This window comes from Oncorhynchus masou, chromosome 25 (assembly GCF_036934945.1).
Source record: "Oncorhynchus masou masou isolate Uvic2021 chromosome 25, UVic_Omas_1.1, whole genome shotgun sequence".
NCBI lineage: Eukaryota > Metazoa > Chordata > Actinopteri > Salmoniformes > Salmonidae > Oncorhynchus > Oncorhynchus masou.
The window spans coordinates 36,575,819-36,600,648 of record NC_088236.1 but is presented as its reverse complement, the minus strand read 5'-3'; the positions used below and the strand labels follow the sequence as shown (position 1 = coordinate 36,600,648).

At 42.5% G+C, this 24,830-nt stretch overlaps 2 protein-coding genes across 4 annotated transcripts; one reads left to right on the top strand and one right to left on the bottom strand.

Annotated features, from left to right (window-relative positions):
• Nucleotides 1-239: 239 nt before the first annotated feature.
• On the top strand, nt 240-4,713 carry LOC135513561 (proline rich transmembrane protein 1B). The gene is made up of 4 exons (XM_064936447.1): nt 240-416; nt 1,924-2,444; nt 2,782-2,910; nt 3,229-4,713. Exons 1-4 carry the CDS (start codon nt 392-394, stop codon nt 3,373-3,375), a joined length of 822 nt encoding a protein of 273 aa, XP_064792519.1. The 5' UTR covers nt 240-391; the 3' UTR covers nt 3,376-4,713.
• Nucleotides 4,714-7,845: 3,132 nt separating this feature from the next.
• LOC135514239 (endophilin-B2-like) lies at nt 7,846-24,826 on the bottom strand. Of its 3 annotated transcripts, XM_064937573.1 has the most exons (12): nt 24,640-24,826; nt 23,555-23,696; nt 22,647-22,775; nt 19,219-19,352; nt 19,001-19,093; nt 15,929-15,991; nt 14,628-14,651; nt 10,422-10,511; nt 10,133-10,233; nt 9,977-9,991; nt 9,629-9,803; nt 7,846-9,450 (listed from the first exon to the last, which is right to left on the bottom strand). In XM_064937573.1, the coding sequence occupies exons 1-12, from the start codon at nt 24,700-24,702 to the stop codon at nt 9,343-9,345; spliced, it is 1,137 nt and encodes a 378-aa protein (XP_064793645.1). In that variant the 5' UTR covers nt 24,703-24,826; the 3' UTR covers nt 7,846-9,342. The 3 variants fall into 3 exon arrangements, with proteins under 3 accessions (XP_064793645.1, XP_064793647.1, XP_064793646.1); XM_064937575.1 differs by lacking the exon at nt 9,977-9,991 and having other exon boundaries at nt 9,629-9,849; nt 10,131-10,233; XM_064937574.1 differs by lacking the exon at nt 9,977-9,991.
• Nucleotides 24,827-24,830: the final 4 nt, after the last annotated feature.

Here is a 24,830-nt window from a genome sequence, read left to right as displayed (position 1 = left end):
CACATCCTAAAACACACACACGCACGCACGCACGCACGCACGCACGCACACACACACACACACACACACACACACACACACACACACACACACACACACACACACACACACACACACACACACACACACACACACACACACACACACACACACACACACACACACACACACACACACACACACACGCCTGTCAATTATTAAACAAACACGATACTATTTCAACGCTGTGGAGGGGAGGCACAAGATCTGCAGCCATTTGTGGGAGCCCATGGGATATCTGCTTTAAACTGTCCCATGTTCTGTCTCTGTTGTCTGGATCAGACATTTTCTACAGATGACCACCTGAATCCTCCTCTCTACTGTTCTTCAACTGTATAGTGCCCTGTACTGTATGCTGCCTGCCAAAATGGACCCAGGTTAGTCTCTGTTCATGTCCTAATGCATGTTTAGTACTACCAAACAAAATTATTGTTTATTATTGTCTAAAATGTGTGAAACAGTGGACTTTGGGAGAAATGGGAATTTAAATTGAATGATTAGGATTACACAAAAACAAACAACAAACATTACAATATTAGATAAGCTGTGTGCATTAAGTTGATGGAAAACTAAAGAAGATGGGGTTGTACAACAATCAATATTCGGCAACACTTTACTTGACACCAAGCGCCTTAACACATAACACGTCACTGTCATGACACATATTTAGACCTGTTGTGACATATATTGCATTATTTTATGGCTGGTTATGACACCTACATAAGAGTGTCAAAACCCACAAAACATTTCATTACACCATAGCCTACATGTCAACAGTATGTTTATGTCGTATAATTGTTTTTTAAATTGACCATATTATCATTGTAATTCCACACACATTGATGTCAGACATGCACCTAACCCAACGCTGTTGCTGATGACTGGGATGATTGCAGGAGCAGATTTCTGGAGCAGGACCAGACAACCTCTTTTTGACTGACATCTAATGTAAGGGCATAAACGAGATAGGCCTATCTACCTAATATGATTATGATGGTCATAATGCTTCTTGACTGTGTCATAAAGTGTTTTTTTTTAAATGATTTAAAATATGATGGAAAAAACATGACTGATTACAACAACAACAAAATATTTAATGAACAAAATTTTAAGAGAAAGGAAACTTCTTGGCAGGGAAAAAACAAATTAGAATAACTGTGGGCTTTGATCCTCCTATGTAGGTGTCACAACCAGCCAGAAAATAACACAATGTATGTCACAACAGGTGTAAATATATGGGACATGATAGTGCTATGAAGATACATTAGGTTGCTATTATTGCTCTATTCATCCTGCAGAATTTTCAGTGATGCACAGGTCCATTATACAATCTACAATTAAAAATGTATTCTACAGGATCTCATTTGGTTTGAAATCTACATGCTTCCTATCTTTGCTGGCCGAAGTCTAAAACCTCTCTTTCCCAGGCATGCAACACTAGAGCAGCCTGGATGCCTTGGCTCGGGCTCTGCCCTGCTGTTTGTGCTGTGATCTCAGTCAGTCAGCAAGCTCCACCCCTTCCAGAGCAGAAACTCAATAAGCCTTGACAAAACACCCTGGCAGCTGGAGAATGACACCGTATAACCACGCTCATTTTGCCTGGGCCTTTCATTAATCAGATGCACTGTTTTCCACTGTAGAAACCAAAGTGGGTCAGTCAACTGCCCTGGAGAAACTTGAGAGTTTCTTTGCTTACTGAATAGAGATCACAGGGGCCTTTCACTTCCTCTAAAATATGTCATTCATTGATAATGTTGGTCATGTAGTTATGGCTACATCATTGCTGTAGATAAACAGGTTTTAGACATTATTTTCATTGCCAGTTGACCAAGAATTGCAGTCTAACCATTATAATATCTATCCTTCCTCTTTTACTTTCATTAGTCATTCAACCACCCGGCCGTGAGAGCCAGGCCCTGTCCAGTGGGAGGACAGCAGTGCAGAAGGGAAACTCAGGAACCCAAGACCTTGTTGGACGTACAAGCTCACCTGTCCAAACCACTCATCTGTCATCCAACAGTGACAATGTCCACACTGTCTGTCCTCCAGTGCCTAAGGTAGACAGTACTTTTGCTGCCTGTCCGCCATACAGAGCTCACAGTGACAGTGATGGGAGGTTAACCAGGGAGGAGCTGCTAAGCCAGACAGACCTGCCAGGAGGGACACCCTCGCCTGGGTGTCAGCCACAGATCTCCTCGGTCCAACCAGACATGACAGCATCCACCCCATCAGAAGAGCCCCCACCCTACAGCCCACCTGACCCCAAGATGACCTATATTATCTATCCCCCACAACCACCTCACTACCCAGGACCCCCTGTCATAGCCTGCCAGCCAGGACCCAACCAGCCAGCCTTCTACCAGGCCCAGTTCATGCCTTCACCCAGCTACCCTCCCAACACCATAGTAAGAGAGTATCAGAGTATCAGTATAGAGCAAAAGAAAACTAGTGTAAATGTGCTGCCAAACGCACATACTTTCTCATGTGGTGGTGGTGGACGGGGAGATTTATTAGACACACAGTAAGTTTAGAACGGATTTGTACATTCAATTACTCCTCATAGCTGTATTGAATCACACATGATTCCCTTATGGCCACGCGAGACTACTTCCGGATTTAACAATAGATCTGACTATTGTCCTGTGACGTAACGACAGTGTGTCATTTCTATTCCAAATCAAGAATGTCCACTATTTTAATAGGTTATTGTGTCCCAGCATGTTTGCCTCTGTTGTGTTTCAGTACATGAGCGGCCCTCCACTGGGGGACGAGCAGCCTCCTCTGCCCAAGGACTACATGGTGGAGTCCCTGCTGGTCACCATCTTCTGCTGCCTTATGAGTGGCCTCATCGCCCTTTTGTACTCATATGAGGTAAATTGCCCACTCATATGAGGCACTACATTTTTAGTGCACTAACAAAGGCCTGGCTCTGAAATGAATTAGGGCAGAGAGTGGGCATGAGTTTCAGTGTAGGTGTAGTAGAATCCTAAGAATGCAGTGACACTACTGAGGCCTTCCTTACGGTAATGATGACATAACAAGATGTCTGATACAGTAGAAGAAGAGTTACATAAAGTTCAATTCATTTGACTTTTATTGTACTCTATCAAACATCTTCAAACAATACATATGCTTGTTGGCTACAGACCAAGTCCTGACTGAGCTGGTTGTCTCTCCACTCTGCTCTAGACCCGTGCTGCTCTGGCCAGAGGGGACATGAGGGAGGCAGAGAGGGCTTCCCAGAAGGCCCGTTTGCTGGTGTTGTTCAGCCTGATGTTTGGGGTGTTTGTTTGTGTGGGATGGATCATATATGTAGTGATATCTCTCTGTGCATAGCGATTTGCACCTGATAAACATCTACTCATTTACATTTGAGTAATTTAGTATACGCTCTTATCCAGAGTGACTTACAGTTATTGCATTAACCTTAAGATAGCTAGTTTTGACAACCACATACACTCCCCCCTTTGTTGCTATAACAGCTTCCACTATTCTGGGAAGGCTTTTCACTAGATGTTGGAACATTACTGTGGGGACTTCCATTCAGCCACAAGAGCATTAGTGAGGTTGAGCACTGATGTTGGGCGATTAGGCCTGGCACGCAGTTGGCGTTCCAATTCATCCCAAAGGTGTTCGAGGGGGTTGAGGTCAAGGCTTTGTTCAGGCCGGTCAAGTTCTTCCACACCAATCTCAATAAACCATCTCTGTATGGACCTTGCTTTGTGCATGGCGGTGGTTAGAGCGTTGGGCCAGTAACCAAAAGGTTGCTGGATCAAATCTCCAAGCTGACAAGGTAAAAATCTGGCGTTCTGCCCCTGAACTAGGCAGTTAACCCACTGAACCCCAGTAGGCCGTCATTGTAAATAAGCATTTGTTCTTAGCTGACTTGCCTAGTAAAATAAATAAACTGTTGCTACAAATTTTGAAGCACAGAATTGTCTAGAATGTCACTGTATGCTGTAGCGTTAAGACTTCTCTTCACTGGAAATAAGGGGCCTAGCCTGAAACATGAAAAACAGTCACAGACCATTATCCCTCATCCACCAAACTTTACAGTTGGCACTATGCATTGAGGCAGGTAGCGTTCTCCTGACATCCGACAAACCCAGATTCGTCCGTCAGACTGCCAGTTGGTGAAGCGGGGTTCATCACTCCAGAGAACACGCTTTCACTGCTCAAGAGTCCAACGGCGGCAAGCTTAACACTCCCCCCAGCCGACGCTTGTCATTAAGCAGGGCGATCTTAGGCTTGTGTGCAGCTGCTTGGCGCCCGACGAATAGTTATTGTGCTGACGTTGCTTCCAGAGGCAGTTTGGAACTCGGTAGTGAGTGTTGCAACTGAGGGCAGATAATTTTTGCTAGAGCGGCACCACCCCTGCTGAGGAGAGCTCAAGCAGGGCAGAAATCTGACGAACTGACTTGTTGAAAATGTGGCATCCTATGGCGGTGCCACGTTGAAAGTCTCTGAGCTCTTCAGTAAGGCCATTCTACTGCCACTGGTTGTCTATGGAGATTGCATGGCTGGGAGTTCGATGTTATACACCTGCCAACAACGGGTGAGGCTGAATTAGCCATATCCACTATTTTGAAGGGGTGTCCACATACTTTTGTATGTATAGTGTATCTCAGTCATAATAAATATATTTTTCCTCAATAAAGTTGCTATCAGCAAATTCAGTGCTAGTAAGGGGTGGGGGAAAGGGTAGGGGGGATATTCAGGGAATGGGTAGGATATTCAGGGAAGGGGTAGGTTATTCAGGGAAGGGGTAGGTTATTCAGGGAAGGGGTATGATTTTCAGGGAAGGGGTAGGTTATTCAGGGAAGGGGTAGGTTATTCAGGGAAGGGGTAGGTTATTCAGGGAAGGGGTAGGTTATTCAGGGAAGGGGTATGATTTTCAGGGAAGGGGTAGGTTATTCAGGGAAGGGGTAGGTTATTCAGGGAAGGGGTATGATATTCAGGGAAGGGGTAGGTTATTCAGGGAAGGGATATGATATTCAGGGAAGGGGTAGGTTATTCAGGGAAGGGGTAGGTTATTCAGGGAAGGGGTATGATATTCAGGGAAGGGGTAGGTTATTCAGGGAAGGGGTATGATTTTCAGGGAAGGGGTAGGTTATTCAGGGAAGGGGTAGGTTATTCAGGGAAGGGGTATGATATTCAGGGAAGGGGTAGGTTATTCAGGGAAGGGGTATGATTTTCAGGGAAGGGGTAGGTTATTCAGGGAAGGGATATGATATTCAGGGAAGGGGTAGGTTATTCAGGGAAGGGGTAGGTTATTCAGGGAAGGGGTATGATATTCAGGGAAGGGGTAGGTTATTCAGGGAAGGGGTAGGTTATTCAGGGAAGGGGTAGGTTATTCAGGGAAGGGGTATGATATTCAGGGAAGGGGTAGGTTATTCAGGGAAGGGGTATGATATTCAGGGAAGGGGTAGGTTATTCAGGGAAGGGATATGATATTCAGGGAAGGGGTAGGTTATTCAGGGAAGGGGTAGGTTATTCAGGGAAGGGGTATATTTTTCAGGGAAGGGGTAGGTTATTCAGGGAAGGAGTATGATTTTCAGGGAAGGGGTAGGTTATTCAGGGAAGGGGTAGGTTATTCAGGGAAGGGGTATGATATTCAGGGAAGGGTTAGGATATTCAGGAAGGGGTGGGATATTATATGTTTTTGGAAGATGGGCTGGGACTCTGTTGTCCTCGCTTCATGCAAAAGCTGGTTCCACCATTGGGGTGCCATGACAGAGAAGAGCCTTGACTGGGCTGAGCGGGAGCTGGGATGTGTGGGCCAAGAGACCAGAGGTGGCAGAACGGAGTACTCAGGTTGTGGTGTAGAGTTTGAGCATAGCCTGAAGGTAGGGAAGGGCAGTTCCTCTTGCTACTCCGTAGGCATGTTCCATGGTGTTGTAGTGTATATGAGCTTCGACTGGAAGCCAGTGGAGCGTGCGGAGGATCGGGGTTACATGGGAGAACTTGGGAAGGTTGAAGGTTGAACACCAGGCGGGCTGCAGCGTTCTGGATAAGTTGCAAAGGATTGATGGTACAAGTGGGGACTCTACGGATGTTTTAGAGCATGAACCTGCTGGAGCGAGTTACTGCTCTGATGTTTGCAGAGAACGACAGGGTGTTGTCCAGGGTCACGCCAAGATTCTTTGCACTCTGGGAGAGGGACACCATGGATTTGTCAACCATGATGGAGAGGTCTTGGAGCAGGCATGCCTTCCCCAGGAGAAAGAGCAGCTCCGTCTTGTCGAAATTGAGCTTGAGGTGTTAGGCTAGCATTAAAGCTGAGGTATCTGCCAGGCTTACAGAGATGCATGTCACCAAATGGGTGTCAGAAGGGAGGAAGGAGAAAAGTAGTTGAAGGTCATCCGCATAGCAATGATAGGAGAGACCATGTAAGGATATGACGGAGCCAAGTGACTTGTTGTATAGAGAGGAGAGAGCCTAGAACCGAGCCCTGTGGGACACCAGTAGGGAGAGTACATGGTGGACCCTCCAGAATGTACAGGCACTATAGATACACATAACTATAATGACATTTAAAATATAAACATGTTGTACATACTGTATATTCCCAGAAATTACCTACAGCATTTATTTGAAATTTGGATTGAGGCTATTTTTCTTTTTCTTTTGAAATTAAATCATAATTTTAATGCCAAGCATTACAATTATTTTGCAATACTTTATATACATGAACATGTTGATTCAGTACTCATGAAACGATTAGAAATAGGAGAGTATGTTGTGTCAAACAGGGAATTACAAGTATGCCGGCCTAGACGGCATCCCAAGCAGCACCCTCAGAGCAGTGTTTAAAGACCCATTCAACCTCGTCACTATCCCAGTCTGTTTTCCCCACTTGCTTCAAGATGTCCACCATTGTTCCTGTACCTAAGAAAACTAACTGAATCAAATGACTATCACCCCATAGCACTCACATCTGTCACCATTAAGTGCTTTGAGAGGCTAGTTAAGGATCATATCACCTCCAATTTACCTGACTCCTGAGACCCACTACAATTTGCATACCGGCCCAACAGATGACACAATCGCCGTCGCACTGCACACTGCCCTATTCCACCAGGACAAGAGGAATACCTATGTGAGAATGCTGTTCATTGACGACAGCTCAGATTTCAACATCATAGTGATGAGCTAGGAGGGCACTAAGCTAAGGGTCTGAATTCCTCCCTCTGCAACTGGGTACTAGACTTCCTGATGGGCTGACCATTGGTGATGAGGGTAGGCAAGAACACCCCTGCCACACTGATCCTCAACACAGGGAACCTCCAGGGATGTGTGTTCAGCCCCCTCCTGTACTAACTATACACCCATGACTGTGACATATATTATATTGTTTACTTACTGTGTATGTATACTGTATTCTCAACATAGCTCATCCTAATATACCTACTACTGTACATACCATTCCAAATTATAGTCTAGACACACCACATATTTATATTCTGGATTCTGACACTGCTCACTAATATAATCTACGTTCGATTGTTAATTGGACACATTCTGACATTTTATTTGTTTAGATCTTCTTATTTGTGTATTTGCTAGACATTCTGCTGCACTGTAGGAGCTAGAAAAATATGCATTTCACTGCACCTGCAGGGACACCTGCAAATCGACCAATAAACTTTGATGTGATGTGTTACAGGATTTTGGACATAAAGTTTGAATTTGAAATGAAATGTATTTATAAGAGAATGATTACTTTCCATCTGACTGACTGCTACACCAGAATATTAGCCTAAGAACAACTTGAGCTGACAACCACATGACCGGATTGTGTCCAAATAAAGCATACTTTTTTTTATTACATCCTACATATTTTCATTCATTCAGCATGACTTGTAAAACAGGCAATAAATACATTGACAGTAAAGGCAGAAAAGGGTCAAAACAAGACATGCCACAGCAGCAATGGTACAAACCAGGGTTGGGCTCAATTCAGAATTGCATGCATATACTGGTTTCCTTTGGTACTAAAATAAATAAATAAATAAATAAATAAACATACAGCCATTAAAACTTTGGATTACAATTGTTCTTTTAAAGAGGCTTTTCAGTGGACAGAATAGTCTGTCCAACTCCTGCCAGTAGCACATGCAGCAGCCTAGGTCCTGTCTGAAAACACTTAAGACTTGATCACAGAAAAGAGATAAGATCAAACAAATATTTTACTAAAAAGAAACAAAAAGACAACTGAAGGAACAGTAACATGTTTAAGAAACAGAAGAGCAAAAGAGCAAACTAAAAAAAGGGACAAATGGGAGTATAGCTAAATCACAGATACTTAAATGATAAGTTATGGTCTCGCATGCCAAAATGTATGTTCTGTGTTAGATCTGGCCTGTCTTCTTCAAAGGAAGTGTCCAAGCAAACAGGAGTGTGTGGACATTGTGGTGTGTACAATACATTCTATTAGCTATAGCAGATGGAAACAGCTCTCTGGCATCATTGTAAGGCAGCTAGTAAACGACTAGGAGTGCTTCAAATATTTGCTGTAAGAGTGATTACATTCCCAGTACGTTAAGCAGGGCATACGGCCATGAAATGTTTCAGTTCCTGGTAGTGGTAGAGGAAAATTACATTATAGGAATGTGGACTAACCATAGGTGCACAGGGTGTATGGAATGGAAAAGATTGGTGCATTGGTGCATATAGTTTAAACAGGTGACAGTGAGTGGGCAGGCTGTATGAAGCTTCACACCTGCTGTGAAAGGTCACCTAAAATAAAACCAAAAGGCCTGAATAATACAGGGGATTTCAGTATGTACAGATCTGCAATCTTAAATTTGGCCACTCTGTTGTCGCAGAGAATTTTCCAGCACAGCAGGAAATGCAAATTGTAGTGTATTCAAGGTTTAAAAAGGCTTCTAAAGTTTGTAATTTCCACTTAAAAAATGTCAGACTTGATTTGCCCTATTGAAAAAAATGTATCAGCCCCTACAAACATGTCCCTTAATTATAATCCACATAACCATTTACATGTCTTGTAGCTGCAGGATTATTGTCCTGCTGTGAGAAGCAGGGTGAAATTAAAATCTATAAACATCTCACAATTCAGAATTTTCAGCCAAGTTGTCATGGTAACCATTCCTCCATATTCAATGTAGCGCATTTGCCTTCATAATTACCAATGATTTCATGCAGTCCTGGTGCGTACAGAATGTACAGTGGGTGTGTTTGCTTGTTTGAATTCGTCAACGTCTGCATGTTTGAAGGCATGTGAATGCAATTGTGTGTGTGTGTGTTTGTGTGTGTCCATGTATTTCTTTGAGTGTAGTTTCTTTAGCTGAGCAGCTCCAGGTATGTGACAGGCACTCTCCCTTTCTGGTTCCCTCTCTCGCCAACGAGCCAGTCAGAGTCCATGCCTGGCACTGTGTAAACTGTGATTAGCTGGGAAAAGACAAGACAACATACAGTAGTGTATTAATAGCTATTCAGCTGTGTTAATACAATTAAACTGTACATGTGCCAGCAATAAGTCCACATATTCTAGCCTTGCACGGACACACCTGAATGAACGAATCACTGGCGTGAACACAAAGAAAGGATTGTGTGCGAGAGTGCTCACCTCGTCAGCAAGTAGGGAGAGCTCACTGGTGTCGGCAGCGTCATAGTCGTACAGGACCTTGGCCTTGCGTGTGCCCGTGGCGGGGGCCTGTACCTCTTCGATTTTCAGTGTGTCTGTCTCCACAGCGCTGGCAGCGTCCTGGGGTAGGGTGGCATTCCCCTGGGGAGAGGAGCCACTGGAGGCCATGGAGAGACCCGGGTTACCAGCAAACGCATTGGGAGGTTTAGGGAGAGAAGACAGCCATAAGGTACACAGCACATTCCCTAAGGAATAATAAGACTTCACCATGTTTGATTTAGAAAAGCGGTTAACATAAATATGTTACTGTAATCGTCAAATGTTACTTACACATCTCCATTGGAACTGAGAGCATAAGAGATGACAGTGGAGATGGTCATTGATAAACAGCATACACCCATTTGAATAGAGCAAATCATTGCAGCAAATGAAAGCCAGGCATAGACACCCCAGCTAAGTATACCCATACCCAGAGCCAGTCCTCACCTGCCCAGCTCCTTCTGCAGGTCTTGCATGTGCAGGTAACACTGCTTGTAGTAGGCTGTCTGTGCCTCCACAAACTCATGCAGGCAGCGCAGGTGGTTCACCTACAGACAACAATTCCAAAACACAGACAAGACAACCCTGTTAGAAATACTTGTTCCTCCTCAAAATACCCTGTTACCAACATGTTAAAACAGCACAATACACAGTAAACAGTACATATGCTAAAGAGAACAGTTATGTGTAGTGGTCATGTTTGTCCTCTCTATATATGTGTGACCTCATGACTCACGTGTGTACTGCTGATGCCCTCCAGTAGGAGTCGTGTGACCTCTGCCTGTCTGTCAAACTCTGTCTGGGCCACTCGAAGTTCATGCGCTGCCTACAGAACAACAACACAGAATGAGATAACACGTCACTGGGGCTGTGGCGGTCACGAAATTAGGTCAGCCGGTGACTTCAAGCAAATAACTGTCGGTCTCATGGTAATTGACGTTAATTAACAAACATATTTAGCATCTCCTGGTTTCCACACATCACCGACAAGCCACAGATGCAGGACTTTTGGAACATCTACATTTTAAAGTCTAATAAATCCATGTAATATAGCCTACACCTTCACAATTTATTAAAGAAAGGTCTAAAGAAGCAAGATATGAAGAAAATGTAGTCTATTTCAAAAGATCAAAATAGCATACTATGCATTGTCCTTGTTAAGTTCTGACTGTCATATGGCTGTGAGCTACACCAATTAAGCAGACAAGATTTGCTTAGAATTCCATGGCATTAGTTTATAGTTTGAAGAATACAATTGAACCAAGTTGAATAAAATAGAAAGGATATTTTCTCTAAATGATTTGAGGGAGTAATGGTATTCTGTGTTGAGCGGTTAACAAAGAAATAGGTACACCTATATGCTTAGAGTTAATGTAAATGTAGTTGTTCTACAAACGTTGGGCTATACGTTTTGATTTTGAATGCATTGTAAGGCTGCATGATGCGACTAATGATGATTTGAAAAAAAATAGCTTGAAGAGCCTGAGCTCTGCTTTGTTTTTTTTGGACAGGCTGTACACACGATCAGTCTCTCATTCATAATTTGACAGCACTTGATAATGCCTCGAATCTCATGGTGGCGTCCCGTGTGTGGCCGTTAGGCACCCTAAAATAAAAATCCAGGCCTTTTGTGGCCAGCGGACGTTGTGCCCTTCTCCCTGAGTGCTGAGCGCACCGATGAACCTCTCACTCACATGGCTCTCCATCACTTGATCGGGTTTTTCACACAGGCTACAAGTGAAGACAGACACATCGGGGACGCAACTCACGCGTCCTTATCCAATTCCAAGGTGCATATTGAAGATACTGGAAGAACTGTTCACATGTACTTTGTCAGCCAACAAGATGAGTAGGTCTAATGAACAGCAAAAGCACTGGCCTACGTCAATTTACTACAAAAGTTGACCTATTCTTATCTGTGCGAGAAATAAATATTCCAAACATAGTCTGGGACAGTTGTGGGATGTGATATATCCCAAATTAATACAACCACTAGCATCAAACAAACGTTTTTACGCAATGTGGCTGACATAACAGATCAGAACATTTAGCTTGAAATGTTGATAAACTATTAGGCTATATTTCTTCACATTATAAGTGCAGCAATGCGCACACGGCAGTAGGTTTGAAGCACAAATGTTCCATGAGCGGGAAAACACCATTGTCATAAGTGACCGCAAAAGAGATTATGCATGTAATGCTTCTATAAAAGGTGCATTTTTATTGTGAAAATTATCTTCCCCAAACCTGAAACTCACACGCTGATTATGTAGGCCAGTTAGGCTCTACACCCCTTGTAAAGTGGATTAATGTGCTTAACTTTAAGAAGTAATTTGGCCACTTTAGTTGTGATACAAATCTTATCAAAACATATAGGTCAGGCTACATGAGGTGTGTGACTGATTAGAAAACGTTGCAAAAATGTTTTATTATTTCTTGCCTTATGCTGGGCATCATTCACAAGTGATTATCTATCATTTATAAGTGATAGTCTGATGGGTGACAATATTAGACTATTATTGAATTAATATTGCCTTTACATACAGTACAGTCAAAAGTTTGTACACACCTACTCATTCAAGGGTTTTCCTTTATTTTTACTATTTTCTACATTGTAGAATAACAGAATACATCAAAACTATGAAATAACACACATGGAATCATGTAGTAACCAAAAAAGTATATTTTAGAATCTTCAAATAGCCACCCTTTGCCTTGATGACAGATTTGCACTCTCTTGACATTCTCTCAATCTGCTGAGCGCTTGTTGGCTGCTTTTCCTTCACTCGGCAGTCCAACTTTTTCCAAACAATCTCAATCTCAATTGGATTGAGGTTGGGGGATTGTGGAGGCCAGGTCATCTGATGCAGCACTCCGTCACTCTCCTTCTTGGTCAAATAGCCCTTACACAGCCTGGAGGTGTGTTGGGTCATTGTCCTGTTGAAAAACAAATTATAGTCCCACTAAGCGCAAACATAATGGGTTGGTGTATCGCTGCAGAATGCTATGGGAGCCATGCTGGTTAAGTGTGCCTTGAACTTAAAAAAAATAACCGACAGTGTCACCAGCCAAGCACAATCACACCTCGTCCTCCATGCTTCACGGTGGGAACCACACATGCGTAGATCATCTGTTCACCTACTCTGCGTCTCACAAAGACACGGCTGTTGGAACCAAAAATCTCAAATTTGGACTCATCAGACCAAAGGACCGATTTCCACCGGTCTAATGTCCATTGCTTGTGTTTCTTGGCCCAAGCAAGTCTCTTCTTCTTATTAGTGTCCTTTAGCCGTGGTTTCTTTGCAGCAATTCGACCATGAGGCGGCAGGGTGGCCTAGTGGTTAGAGCGTTGGACTAGTAACCGGAAGGTGCGAGTTCAAACCCCCGAGCTGACAAGGTACAAATCTGTCGTTCTGCCCCTGAACAGGCAGTTAACCCACTGTTCCCAGGCCGTCATTGAAAATAAGAATTTGTTCTTAACTGACTTGCCTGGTTAAATAAAGGTAAAATAAAAAAATGAAGGCCTGATTATCAGAGTCTCCTCTGAACAGTTGATGTTGAGATGTGTTTGTTACTTGAACTGTGTGAAGCATTTAATTGGGCTGCAATCTGAGGTGCAGTTAATTCTAATGAACTTATCGTCTGCAGCAGAGGTAACTCTGGGTCTTCGTTTCCTGTGGCGGTCCTCATGAGAGTCAGTTTCATCAAAGCGCTTGGTGGTTTTTGCAACTGCACTTGAAGAAACGTTCAAAGTTCTTGACATTTTCTGGGTTGACTGACCTTCATGTCTTTAAGTATTGATGGACTGTCATTTCTCTCTGCTTATTTGAGCTGTTCTTGCCATAATATGGACTTGGTCTTTTACCAAATAGGTCCATTTCTAAATACCACCAACCTTGTCACAACACATCTGACGCATTAATGAAAGAAATTCTACAAATTAACTTTTAACAAGGCACACAAATTAATTTAAATGCATTCCAGGTGACTACTACATGAAGCTGGTTGAGAGAATGCCAAGTGTGTGCAAAGCGGTCATCAAGGCGGTCATCAAGGCAAATGGTGGCTAATCAAATATATTTTGATTTGTTTAACCCTTTTCTGGTTACTACATGATTCCATCTGTTTTATTTCATTGTTTTGATGTCTTCACAAATATTATTTTTAATTACAATATTTAAAAAATAAAGAAAAACCCTTAACTAATAGAGTAGGTGTGTCCAAACTTTTGACTGGTACTATATATTAAATATTGTGTGTGTGAAATTTGCTTTGAATTAGAATGGACCATTATCATGCACCTGTCCCGAAAAAGGGGCAGCGAGAAAAAAATACATGTCATCTATGCCTTTAAATAGCGATTGGAGGTTACTTTTCCTAAGGTTCATGTTCATGCAACCCAGGTAGGCTATACTCCTTTTGTAAATATAGGTCATGTGCTTAATATTAGGAAAGTTGAGAAATAAATATAGTAGGCCTAGCCTATAGAAAGCTGATGGGAACCTCCTCTTTTTAATAGAGGCCATCACTCTGTTTTCTCATGTAATTGCATAGCCTATAGAAATGTTGTGCAACACGAGCTCTCATTAAGTATTTGATTAGATTTTCGATTACATTTGCATTGATGTCAGAGTATTTAGAGGGACAATAGAGTGTGGAGTACCAGGCAGTTAGAAGGTTGGTAGGCTACTAAAGACCAGCAGCAGCAGCAGAGCTTGGAGAAGCCTAGTTACCATGACTAAAACAGTCACATAGAATTTGACTGCATTCATGAATCGTGAACGCTGGTGTGGCGGTAATAGCTACATGTCCTTTATCAGCTGTTTTGTTTGTGTCCACCAGTGTGTGCGGAAAGAGACAATCTAGAAACAAAAGATAAAGAGTAAAGATATAATTTACTTAGACAGTATGTGAGGACGGTATCCAAACATGTCGTACTCACTTTGTCCACTTCCTCACTCCAGAGCTGAAAAGCCGCAGGACAACAAGAGAGGGGGAGAGAGACATACATTCTGATGACATCACAGGGGAGACACACACATTCTTAAGATTGAGACTGATGACATGACAGTTAAGAAACATACGTTTTCAACCCAGGGTTCATTCAAGACAGCAGATTTGCCAGATTCTGGGACTGTGCTCAGAGTAAATTTTATCTGGATCATTTGAAGTGAAACACCTGTGAAGATCTTTACACTACTTTTGTGGGTGTGCCCGAAAAGTGTCACATAGATAATGGACTTTATGCCGAAAGCAATCTAGTGATAAAGTGGTTAGAGCGTTGGGCCAGTAACCGAAAGGTTGCTGGATCGCAACCCTGTCAAGGTAAAAATCTGTCATTCTGCCCTTGAATAAGGCAGTTAGGCCATCATTGTAAATAAGAATTTGTTCTTAACTGACTTGTCTAGTTAAATAAATAAACTGTTGCTACAGATTTCAAAGCACATAATTGTCTAGAATAAAAAAATATGTCTCCTATTGTGTCTTGTATACAACCCTGGTTGTCATGGGTGACAACGTAAAGAGACATGATTAACATTATAGTGTCTTATACTCCAAGTCGATATTCACGTCATGTTGTAGCTGTATAGTCCATTTGTGTTGTTGGTGGGGCCACAACGTTTTATTTATTTAACTGGGATTATACCGTGGAATTGTTGAATACTCAATTCTGATTGGCTGGAAGAACATTCTAGAGCAGGCATTATTTTCCTATAATGCACAGCAATATTCAATGGCTATGAAGTTAATTCTTAATATTCTCTCTGGGACAGTGCATATTGTTCTTTGCCCTAGCACTAACACACCGGACTCAAATAATCCATCTTGACGATAAATTGATCAGCCGAATCATTTGTGTTGGGCCAAAAAAGTGTGCACCCCTTTGGACCCCCCAGGACTAGCCTCGCCAGCCACCCTGATCTCAGTCAGCTTACATAAATGGTTCGCTACACAAATATCTACATCTGTGTAGAGAATATCTCACAAGCTTACATGAATGGCTCGTGAGATCAGGGTGGCTCGCGAGGCAACCGCAGGACCAGGATTGGGAAACACTGCTCTAGGACCTCTAGGGGGAGCGGGGCACTCAACACTTGGCTGTAGTCTCTACCTGCCTGCAACATGACGCATGTGGACACTCTGCATGGAGAGGCTGCTCGAGGTAATGAGCACACTGATGTCAGCGAGAGTAGGCTACATGTAGTGTTAGTGTAGCGTGGACTGGCTGTTTAAGCTACTTACCGCAGATGCACTGGCAGAGAGGACATAATTCCTGGGTCTGGTCTCCTGAAAATCAGGCACAGCCTACAGACACGGCAGAGCAGTTTACACATACAGTATGGTGTGCACCAAACCAAAGAAACAAAATCAAACAAAACAAAAAAAGTATAATAAAGTCATGTGACAGGAAAGCACACACATCAAAAACAAAACCCTTTGTTCTTTACTTGCTGATATACAGAGACAATTCTGAGACCGGTCCAAATATCTTTCTACACCTGCATATCTCCTGGTGATTCCCAAGCCGCGTTAGACTAGAAGGTTAATGACTATACAGCATGTGTATATAAACACAGCAGGATGTGAGATCATTCTGTGTACACAGGCTGTCATGTGTCACATAGCCCATAAAAAGGAAGCAGACCATCAACCATTACGCCATTCTAGCTTATACTATGTGTAGCCTGCAAAGTATACCTAGACAATAGTTCCTGTCTTCCGGTCAGAGGCTAAGCTATAATATAATGGAGTACCTGGAATGTTATATACTGGGTGATGAGTTGTTGGTTTGATCTTTAAAGTATATTTTATGTAAATGTATGAGCACGTGGAAAATAATTTATTATTCTGAGGACAATATATCGAATAAAGTGTTTCCCAAACTCGTTTTGCTACTTCAGCTAATTCTAATAATCAAAGATGAATTGATTATTGGAAACAGCTGTGCAATGCTAGGGGAGAAAAACTCAACTTGCACCACTTGGGGTCCCCAGGACTGAGTTTGGGACACACCAATTTAATATAATAAAATTACTCTCAAATGACTTCTTAAATCATTACATTGGACTGGCCAAATCCCAAAGTAATTAAAGTGCTGTACTTTAGGAAATACACTACATGACCAAAGTATGTGGACACCTGGTAGTCGAACATCTCATTCCAAAATCATGGGCATTAATATGGAGTTGGTCCCCCCTTTGCTGCCATAACAGCCTCCACTCTTCTGGGAAGGCTTTCCACTAGATGTTGGAACATTGGCTGAAAGGAAGCAAGTCCCCGTAGCACAAGAGCATTAGTGAGGTTGGGCGATTAGGCCTAGCTCGCAGTCGGCATCCTAATTCATCCCAAATGTATTTGATGGGCTTGAGGTCAGGACTCTGTGCAGGCCAGTCAAGTTCTTCCACACTGATCGACAAACCACTTCTGTAGGTACCTTGCTTTGTGCACAGAGGCAGTGTTATGCTGAAACAAGAAAGGGCCTTAACCAAACTGTTGCCACAAAGTTGGAAGCACAGAATCATCTAGAATGTCATTGTATGCTGCAGCGTTAAGATTTCCCTTCACTGGAACTAAGGGGCCTAGCCCGAACAATGAAAATCAGCCCCAGAACATTATTCCCCCTCCATCAAACTTTACAGTTGGCACTAGCATTTGGGCAGGTAGCATTCTCCTGACATCCGCCAAACACAGATTTGGCCATCGGGTTGCCAGATGGTGAAGCGTGGTTTCCACTGCTCCAAAGTCGAATGGCAGTGAGCTTTACACCACTCCAGCCGACACTTGGCATTGTGCATGGTGATTTTAGGCTTGTGTGCTTGGTGATCATAGGCTTGTGTGCAGCTGCTCGGCAACGGAAACCCATTTCATGAAGCTCCCAAGGAACAGTTATTGTGCCGACGTTGCTCCAGAGGCAGTTTGGAACTTGGTAGTGATTGTTGCAACGAAGGAGACGATTTTGACATGCTATGCCCTTCGGCACTCAGTGGTCCCGTTCTGTGAGCTTGTGTGGCCGACCACTTTGCGGCTCAGCCGTTGATGCTCCTAGACATTTTCACTTCACAATAACAGGACTTATAGTTGACCGGGGCAGCTCTAGCAGGGCAGAAATTTGACGAACTGACTTGTTAAGGTGGCCTCCTATAACGGTGCCATGTTATATGTCACTGAGCTCTTCAGGAAGGCCATTCTACTGCCAATGTTCGATGGAGATGGCATGGCTGTGTCCTCGATTTTATACACATGTAGGCAACGGTTGTAGCTGATTGAGCCAAATCTACTAATTTGAAGGCATGTCCACATACTTTTGTGTGTGTGTGTGTGTATGTATATATATATATATATATATATATGAGTGTAGGTAGGCTAAACAAATACATACATTTCAAAATTAGCATGCCTTCATGTGGCAATCACCATGCATACAGGTTTCAAATATCTGATTTGATATTAGTCTACAACTGAAAGAACATATTTTCTCCGTACATCTGTTTATTTACTCATGTTATTTCAGAAAAAAATCTAATACAATGGCTTATCAAATCAGATATTTGCCCTGAAGGAAAAACTCAAGACAAAAATCTAAACATTTGAAATGCTCTGACAGAATGGGAGCAGGGAATATGAAGTGAAGCTAGACCTTGGTCATGGTATAATAGGGAAAGCAGGTTATTCATCAGGACTCTCAACTCCAGTCATCTGCACTCACATGGGACACGGCCTCTCCTCTCACTACTGCTATCAAATAGGCCTTTGTGATTTTACGAGGGGATACATTTGGTAATTGGATGCAGTTTGTCACGGACTCAAATTAGTCTAATTTGAAATCCACTTTTGTTTCACCATTTTCCAAATACTTGTGTACTACTCAGTTTTGTTGACTGTAGGGTCATATACGGATTTGCTCCAGTGCAAATCAAATCAAAGTTGATTTGTCACATGTGCCGAATACAACAGGTGTAGACCTTACCGTTAAATGCTTACTTACAAGCTTAAAATTCTTACAAGGCCTTACCATGCCACAAGTTCATTTCACTCACTTTCAAGAGAACTCTAGTCCCTCTCTCTCTCTCTGAAGACAAACATGCACTTAACTGGATTTCATGATGGCAATGAGCATGTCAGAAAGAAAAAGGGAAAATAAAATAACTAAAAGTGGACAATATTTTACACTAATACTCACTTCTCCCTCACACTGTGAACATAATTAGAACAGAGACATATGTTAGTTAGCAGTAGCAGTTCGCTCTGAACTGGAGCCTGGTTACATGATGCAGCTGAAGGTGCATAGGGAGAGGTGGTGGAGGGTAGACTCACCGCGGCCTTGGACTCGGCTAGTTTGGCTTTCTTCAGTCGTGCTTTACTGGAGTCCAGGTCCAGTCTGCGGTTCTCCAGGAGACGCCTCTCTTTCTGAGGCAGAGAGGAGAAGATCAGCACCTCTCTGTACAGCATGACCCCACACATAAATCCTGGTCTATACACTGGTCTTCATGCAATCTCATGATGTCCCTCTGAGGCCAGAAAGCCAGACTCACTGAGATGGTCCTCCAGTCTCCTTCCAGAAAGTTCCTGAGTGGGGCAAGGAAGCTGATAGCGGAGGTCTGTAGGAACTCTCTCTGTGCACCGCCTAGTCTCCTCTCACAGTCACCTACCTTGATCAGGGTGCTACCTACAGAACACACAAGAATATTATGAACCCACACACAATATGTGAAATATACAGTGGGCTCCAAAATTACTGGCACCCCCTGACAGGCAATGCACAAACACTACTTTAAAAAATAAACAATATAATTATAGAGATAAACTCAAAATACCAACATGTGAGAAATACTGTACTTTATTCATGTTTCAAATCAACCAACCAAAATGATGCAATTATTTAAAACAAAATACATTTCCCCAAAATCAAGGTTTCATAATTATTGGCACTCCTCATTTAGTACTTATTGCAAACACCTCTGGCAAGGATAACAGCATGGAGTCTTTTCCTGTAATGTTTGACAAGGTTAAGGAACACATTTGGAGGGATTTTGGACCATTCCTCTATGCAGATCCTTTCAAGATCCTTCACATTCTTGGGTTTGCGCTTATCAACTGCCCTCTTCCACTCAGCCCACAGGTTTTTGATTGGATTGAGGTCTGGCGACAGATGGCCATGGCAGAACATTGATTTTGTCACTGAACCATTTCTGTGTGGATCTTCAAGTATGTTTTGGTCATTGTCTTGTTGGAAAGTCCACCAACGGCCAAGCCCCATCCCTCTAGCAGAGGCAACCAGATTGTCAGCCAAAATTACCTGATACTTGGTAGAATTCATTATGCCATCAATCTTAACCAGTGCCCCTGGACCTCTGGAGTTAAAACAGCCCCAAAACGTCACCATATTTCACCGTGGGTATGAGGTGCCTCTCCTTGTATGCATCTCTGTTTCGACACCAAATGTGCAGATGCTGTATCTGACCAAAACGTTTAATTTTGCTCTCATCTGACCAGAACACCTTCACCCAGTCATAATGTAAATGACGTTTGGCAAACTCCAAACGCTTGCGTGTCTTGGGGTCAGAAAGGGCTTTATTCTGGCAACCCTTTCAAAGAGCCTGTGGTTGTGGCGTCTGATGGTGCTTTTTGAAACCTGGTGACCCCAAGACATCACCAAGGCCTGCAGTTTTCACAGTGATTCTTGGGGATTTTGATGCTTCTCTCACCATCCTGAGAGAAAATCCAAATGCATTTGCGTCCTCTACCCGTGAGCTTTTCAACCGTTCCATATCTTATTAAAACATTCAAATTAGCCCTGACAGTGCTCAGTGGTATATTCAATAGTTTGTGGATCTTCTTGTAGCCATTACCAGATTTATGAAGGTCTATGACCATCTTTCTCATTTGAACTGCCACTACTTTTGTTTTCTTCATGGTGTTGGATGACAATGGGATATTGCACGTGTGTTACCTCATTTTTATAACCAAGTGAAACAGGAAGTGATGCAATGGCTCAATATATAGTTCATTAAGACATAGATAAACATAAATAAGTGGAATTTAATTCCTGGTTTAATTTTGGTTGTTGTTATTTTCAATAATCTTTAAGGGTGCCATTAATTGTGAAACCTTGATTTTTAGGGACATTGATTTTTAATTAAATCAATAAATGATTTTGTTGGGTTCCATTGAAACATTAATAAAGTACAGTATTTCTCACATGTTGGTATTTTGAGTTGCTCTCTATAATGAGATTGTTTATATTTTAAGTTTAAGTATTGTTTGTGCATTGCCAGTCAGGAGTGACAGTAATTTTGGAACCATTGTAGGTATAAGAGTCTAACTTATTACTTAGGAATGACTTAATGCTTATCATAAGAACACAGACAGACAGAAGTTGAGACCAATAGGACTTGGTAGTGCAACACAACCGGTTTAGGATCTCAAACATTAAAGTTGCAATATGTAGCTATGTGTATGTTTTTGCATCTTTTTTTTAAGTGCCCAACGATTTTATACCTGCGAAGAAAGAGGAACCGAAACAGAGGGGAACCTCTAGAGTAGCAACATTCTTGACATGGCAGAAACTCAAATTTCCCCTTTGAATGTAGGGGTTTCTCCAGGTGTAAAACAGACAAAAGGAGTACAGGAATACCTGATGGATAACACCACACAGCAAGGATTATATCATCAAACAGGCCTACAACTTGCGGAATTTGAAGTATGCATATCTGTGTGGGTTACTTGTTGGAAGGCATGGACAGACCGCATTGGTATACTGAAGAAATCATGTTTTTCGACATGTCATTGCTGTGAGGAGACACTACTACAACAGAGTTTCTACACCCACACACAGAAGTTTGCATCACTGAAACCTACAACTGAGAAACAGACCACTAATGACCTGATTAGAGCAGCTGAGTGTCCATCTAGTTACTATTGCAGGAGAGGAAATAATGGGATTGATGACTGATCGATCTGTATGCCAATAAGGGGTTTCCACTGCTCCACACAGCTGTCTGCTTTGTGACATGGTGTACAAATTAATTCATTACAAATGTAATTATTTAAATCACTAAAACATGCCTGTTCTTGCTTAGTATAGGTTACAGTATGTGTGCATTTGTATTCTTGGGAAAAACAAAGAAAACTTATTGGCATCAGCTTAATGTATAAAAGAAATCCTTGCTAAGCAGGAGTACTGCAGAGCTGTTCATTAAGCAGTACATGGCCCAGCACTCAGATCTCTGTTACTGAGCTCCATTTCAACTAAAGGAGAAAAGCCCCAGACAGGCAGCCTAATAAACTAATTTCTGCATAAACATTCTGCGTATATGAGCCAAGCCTGAAGCTCTCAACAACATTCACATAGGAGAGAGAGAGAGAGAGAGAGAGAGAGAGAGAGAGAGAGCGAAAACTATTGATCCTCAGGACTGCCAGTGAAGGAGAGAGGCCTATTTATTGGCCTTACAGACATGAGACAGCCTGGAGGGCAGGGGCGGGAGGAGACCAATTCACTAACAACAGCTATCGTCACCAATCTCACTGCTCACTCAACTTAGGGTGAAATCATCAGTAGAAACAAAAGGCTTTGGGAAGAGTTCTACACTATAAACTACTGGAAAATGATCATGATGTTCACTGTACCCTGTAATTACACCTGCAACCCTGTACATTAAACGTCTAATGTCATTTAAAATCAATATCCTGTATCAACTATGGAGATCATTTCTCACAGGGATATACCACAAATGGTTTGAGCCCTTCTTATAGCACAAGGGTGAGGGCACAGGGTGAAGATGTATTGGGTAAGTGAGAAAATGCATTTTCCAGAAAATGTCACTCATGGATTTGACTGGGGCTCAAGGCACGGTCTCCGTTTCCTCTCTCAAAAATGAAATGATCACTGGCCAATCCTCTCAAAAAAAACAGATTTAGACCACCTGGGAAGAATAAGTATACACAAACCCTGAGTACACACCATATGGAGTTCCAGGTCCAAAATCTTTAGCAGCATCCTGCATGTAATGACCCAGTAGTTCTCCATTATTTGGTCTGGATGGAACCGTTCTGTCAAGCTTCTCATACAGGAACTCCTCAATCCTGGCACCTGCCAATACAAAGAGGGGGATGTCCTGCTTCAAGAGAGGACTTGCAAAAAAATAGTTGTCACAGATGGACACTATGAAACCTAGTCTGAGAATGGAAATTCATGGGAGAGAAGAATGCCAAAGAAAAGTAAGAAAATGCCCAATATGACAATGTAGATTATTGTAATTCAACATGGTGGGAATGAGGTGTAGAATGAAGATGTCGTGGAGATAAATGTTATTTCGCTCAGATAATGGTTTTGTAGAGAGACTAACATATTTATTCCACACACGGTAAATGCAAGTTTCTGAGGAATGAATTGCTGCATGTTACCCACAAGCCCGAGTCAGTGTCTGGTGTGTTTAACACACAGAGCTGTTGAGCTGCTCACTGATAAGTAGGCTACCGCTTGCAATAGAGGATAATCAACAGGTTTTCATAACCACAGAACAAGCTCTAGAACAGACTGGTGCTTGAAAACAGCCAATACTGCATAGAGCATTTGTCTGCTGCACTACAGACCAGTTAGATGAAAAGATTCCACAACAGGGCACTATGGGAGGGAGGGATACTCACCAGTGTGGTCAACTGTAGCATGGAGAATCAGAGAGTCACAGGTTAGAGCACAATGCTCTCTATCACCATGCTACCGCCATGTTTCACATAAAATAAACTCATTGGTTTTCATTTAATGTGTTTCTGGTCCTTCTATCCTGTGTGTGTGTCTGCATTATAAGTAGGGTTGGGAGTTGTGGAGGCCTCTGTCCTGATCAGTTCAGTGTGTATGCTGGGCCTTACTTGGGTTGGGCTGCAGCAGAACCTCTGTCTGCCTGAAGATTTTCTCTGTCCAGTTTTTAGTGGAATCGGCACGGCTGAGCAGATTCTCAAAATGGGCATCCAGCTCAGTCTTCTCTACCTGTCCGAACTTTTCCCCTGTGAACTTTGGCAAAATACACAATGAAAGAATCACTTTCACTTCTCTGTGAACAAGGCCTATTGCAGTGACTCAACATCAATAGTGCATTTCCACTGTTTCTGTGTATCATGGAACTTTTCTATAGTGTCCGTGGAGCTACCCTATGACATGTCACTTGAATCTTCAACATTATCACTGGTGTAGGGATGCACGACATGCGATTCCTCATAGGCTACTGGAAACCATTATCTAAATACCACGCCCTCATACACCATGAAACACTACACCTGCTAGTCTCCCAGTCCCTGTCTAATTAATGTTTCACCAGTCTTTTCCCATTGCCAGTATCCTCTGCCAAGGGGTTTAGATACAAAGTCTGAGAAATAAAACCGAATGGAACTTCAATGGGCTGAACAGACATCCATTGCTTCCTTGCAACGTTACTGTAGACATTGGGAAATCAGTCCCACTGTCATTTTCATCATGACCTGTTACATTTTTCATTATTGTGACAGTGTATCTGGCTTTGTAATGCTTGGGGGTTGGGCAAAGGGGGCACGAAAGGTCACCTCTGACCCCACAGCTACACCGTACCTGAAAAGCAAAGAAAGACCTCTGCGAAAACACAACTAGCGAACGTCAGCTATAGCATCAAGCTAGCAGTGGCTATCACAGACGGCATAGAAACCTTCCTTCAATATATCTATGTTACAAGCCAGGAAAAAAAGCTAGCAGTGCCGTACGATGGCTACTCTGAAGGGAGGATAACGTCAGCTGAACCAATGTTTTGTGTAGGATATAGAGGGTATTATGTCAGTAACGTAAACTAAAGGATTTGGCGATGATGCCAACTCATGCAGTTTCCAGTTTGTATTTAAGCCAGACGTTACTAGCTATTTCGCGAACATTAGCTAGCTAGCATTTAACGTTAATCAATTTATAGGAGACACGACATAAATTACCCTACCTGTACAGCTCGTGTGAAAAACACTCCAGCATCCGAAGCTAATTTCTTCACGTTGAAATCCATTATGTTGGAAGTATCTGGCTAAACAAACATCTAGCTTTGTCCAGGGAGACGATATTCAGTTAGCGGTATCTGTCACCGTCTCTGGTATCTACACATCATCCTGGAATCATTATTCTATCAGTGATCGT

What these genes read in the sequence shown, in the direction of transcription:
- LOC135513561 (XM_064936447.1), top strand. Translation starts at nt 392, where the DNA reads ATGCTGCCTGCCAAAATGGACCCAG. An exon ending in GCCTGCCAAAATGGACCCAG is followed by an intron (nt 417 to 1,923) that starts GTTAGTCTCTGT and finishes TACTTTCATTAG; the next exon opens with TCATTCAACCACCCGGCCGT. An exon ending in GCTACCCTCCCAACACCATA is followed by an intron (nt 2,445 to 2,781) that starts GTAAGAGAGTAT and finishes GTTGTGTTTCAG; the next exon opens with TACATGAGCGGCCCTCCACT.
- LOC135514239 (XM_064937575.1), bottom strand. Translation starts at nt 24,702, where the DNA reads ATGGATTTCAACGTGAAGAAATTAGCTTCGGATGCTGGAGTGTTTTTC. An exon ending in TGGACCTGGAACTCCATATG is followed by an intron (nt 19,353 to 22,646) that starts GTGTGTACTCAG and finishes TGTGTTCTGTAG; the next exon opens with GTAGCACCCTGATCAAGGTA. An exon ending in GGAGTGAGGAAGTGGACAAA is followed by an intron (nt 10,512 to 14,627) that starts GTGAGTACGACA and finishes GTTGTTCTGTAG; the next exon opens with GCAGCGCATGAACTTCGAGT.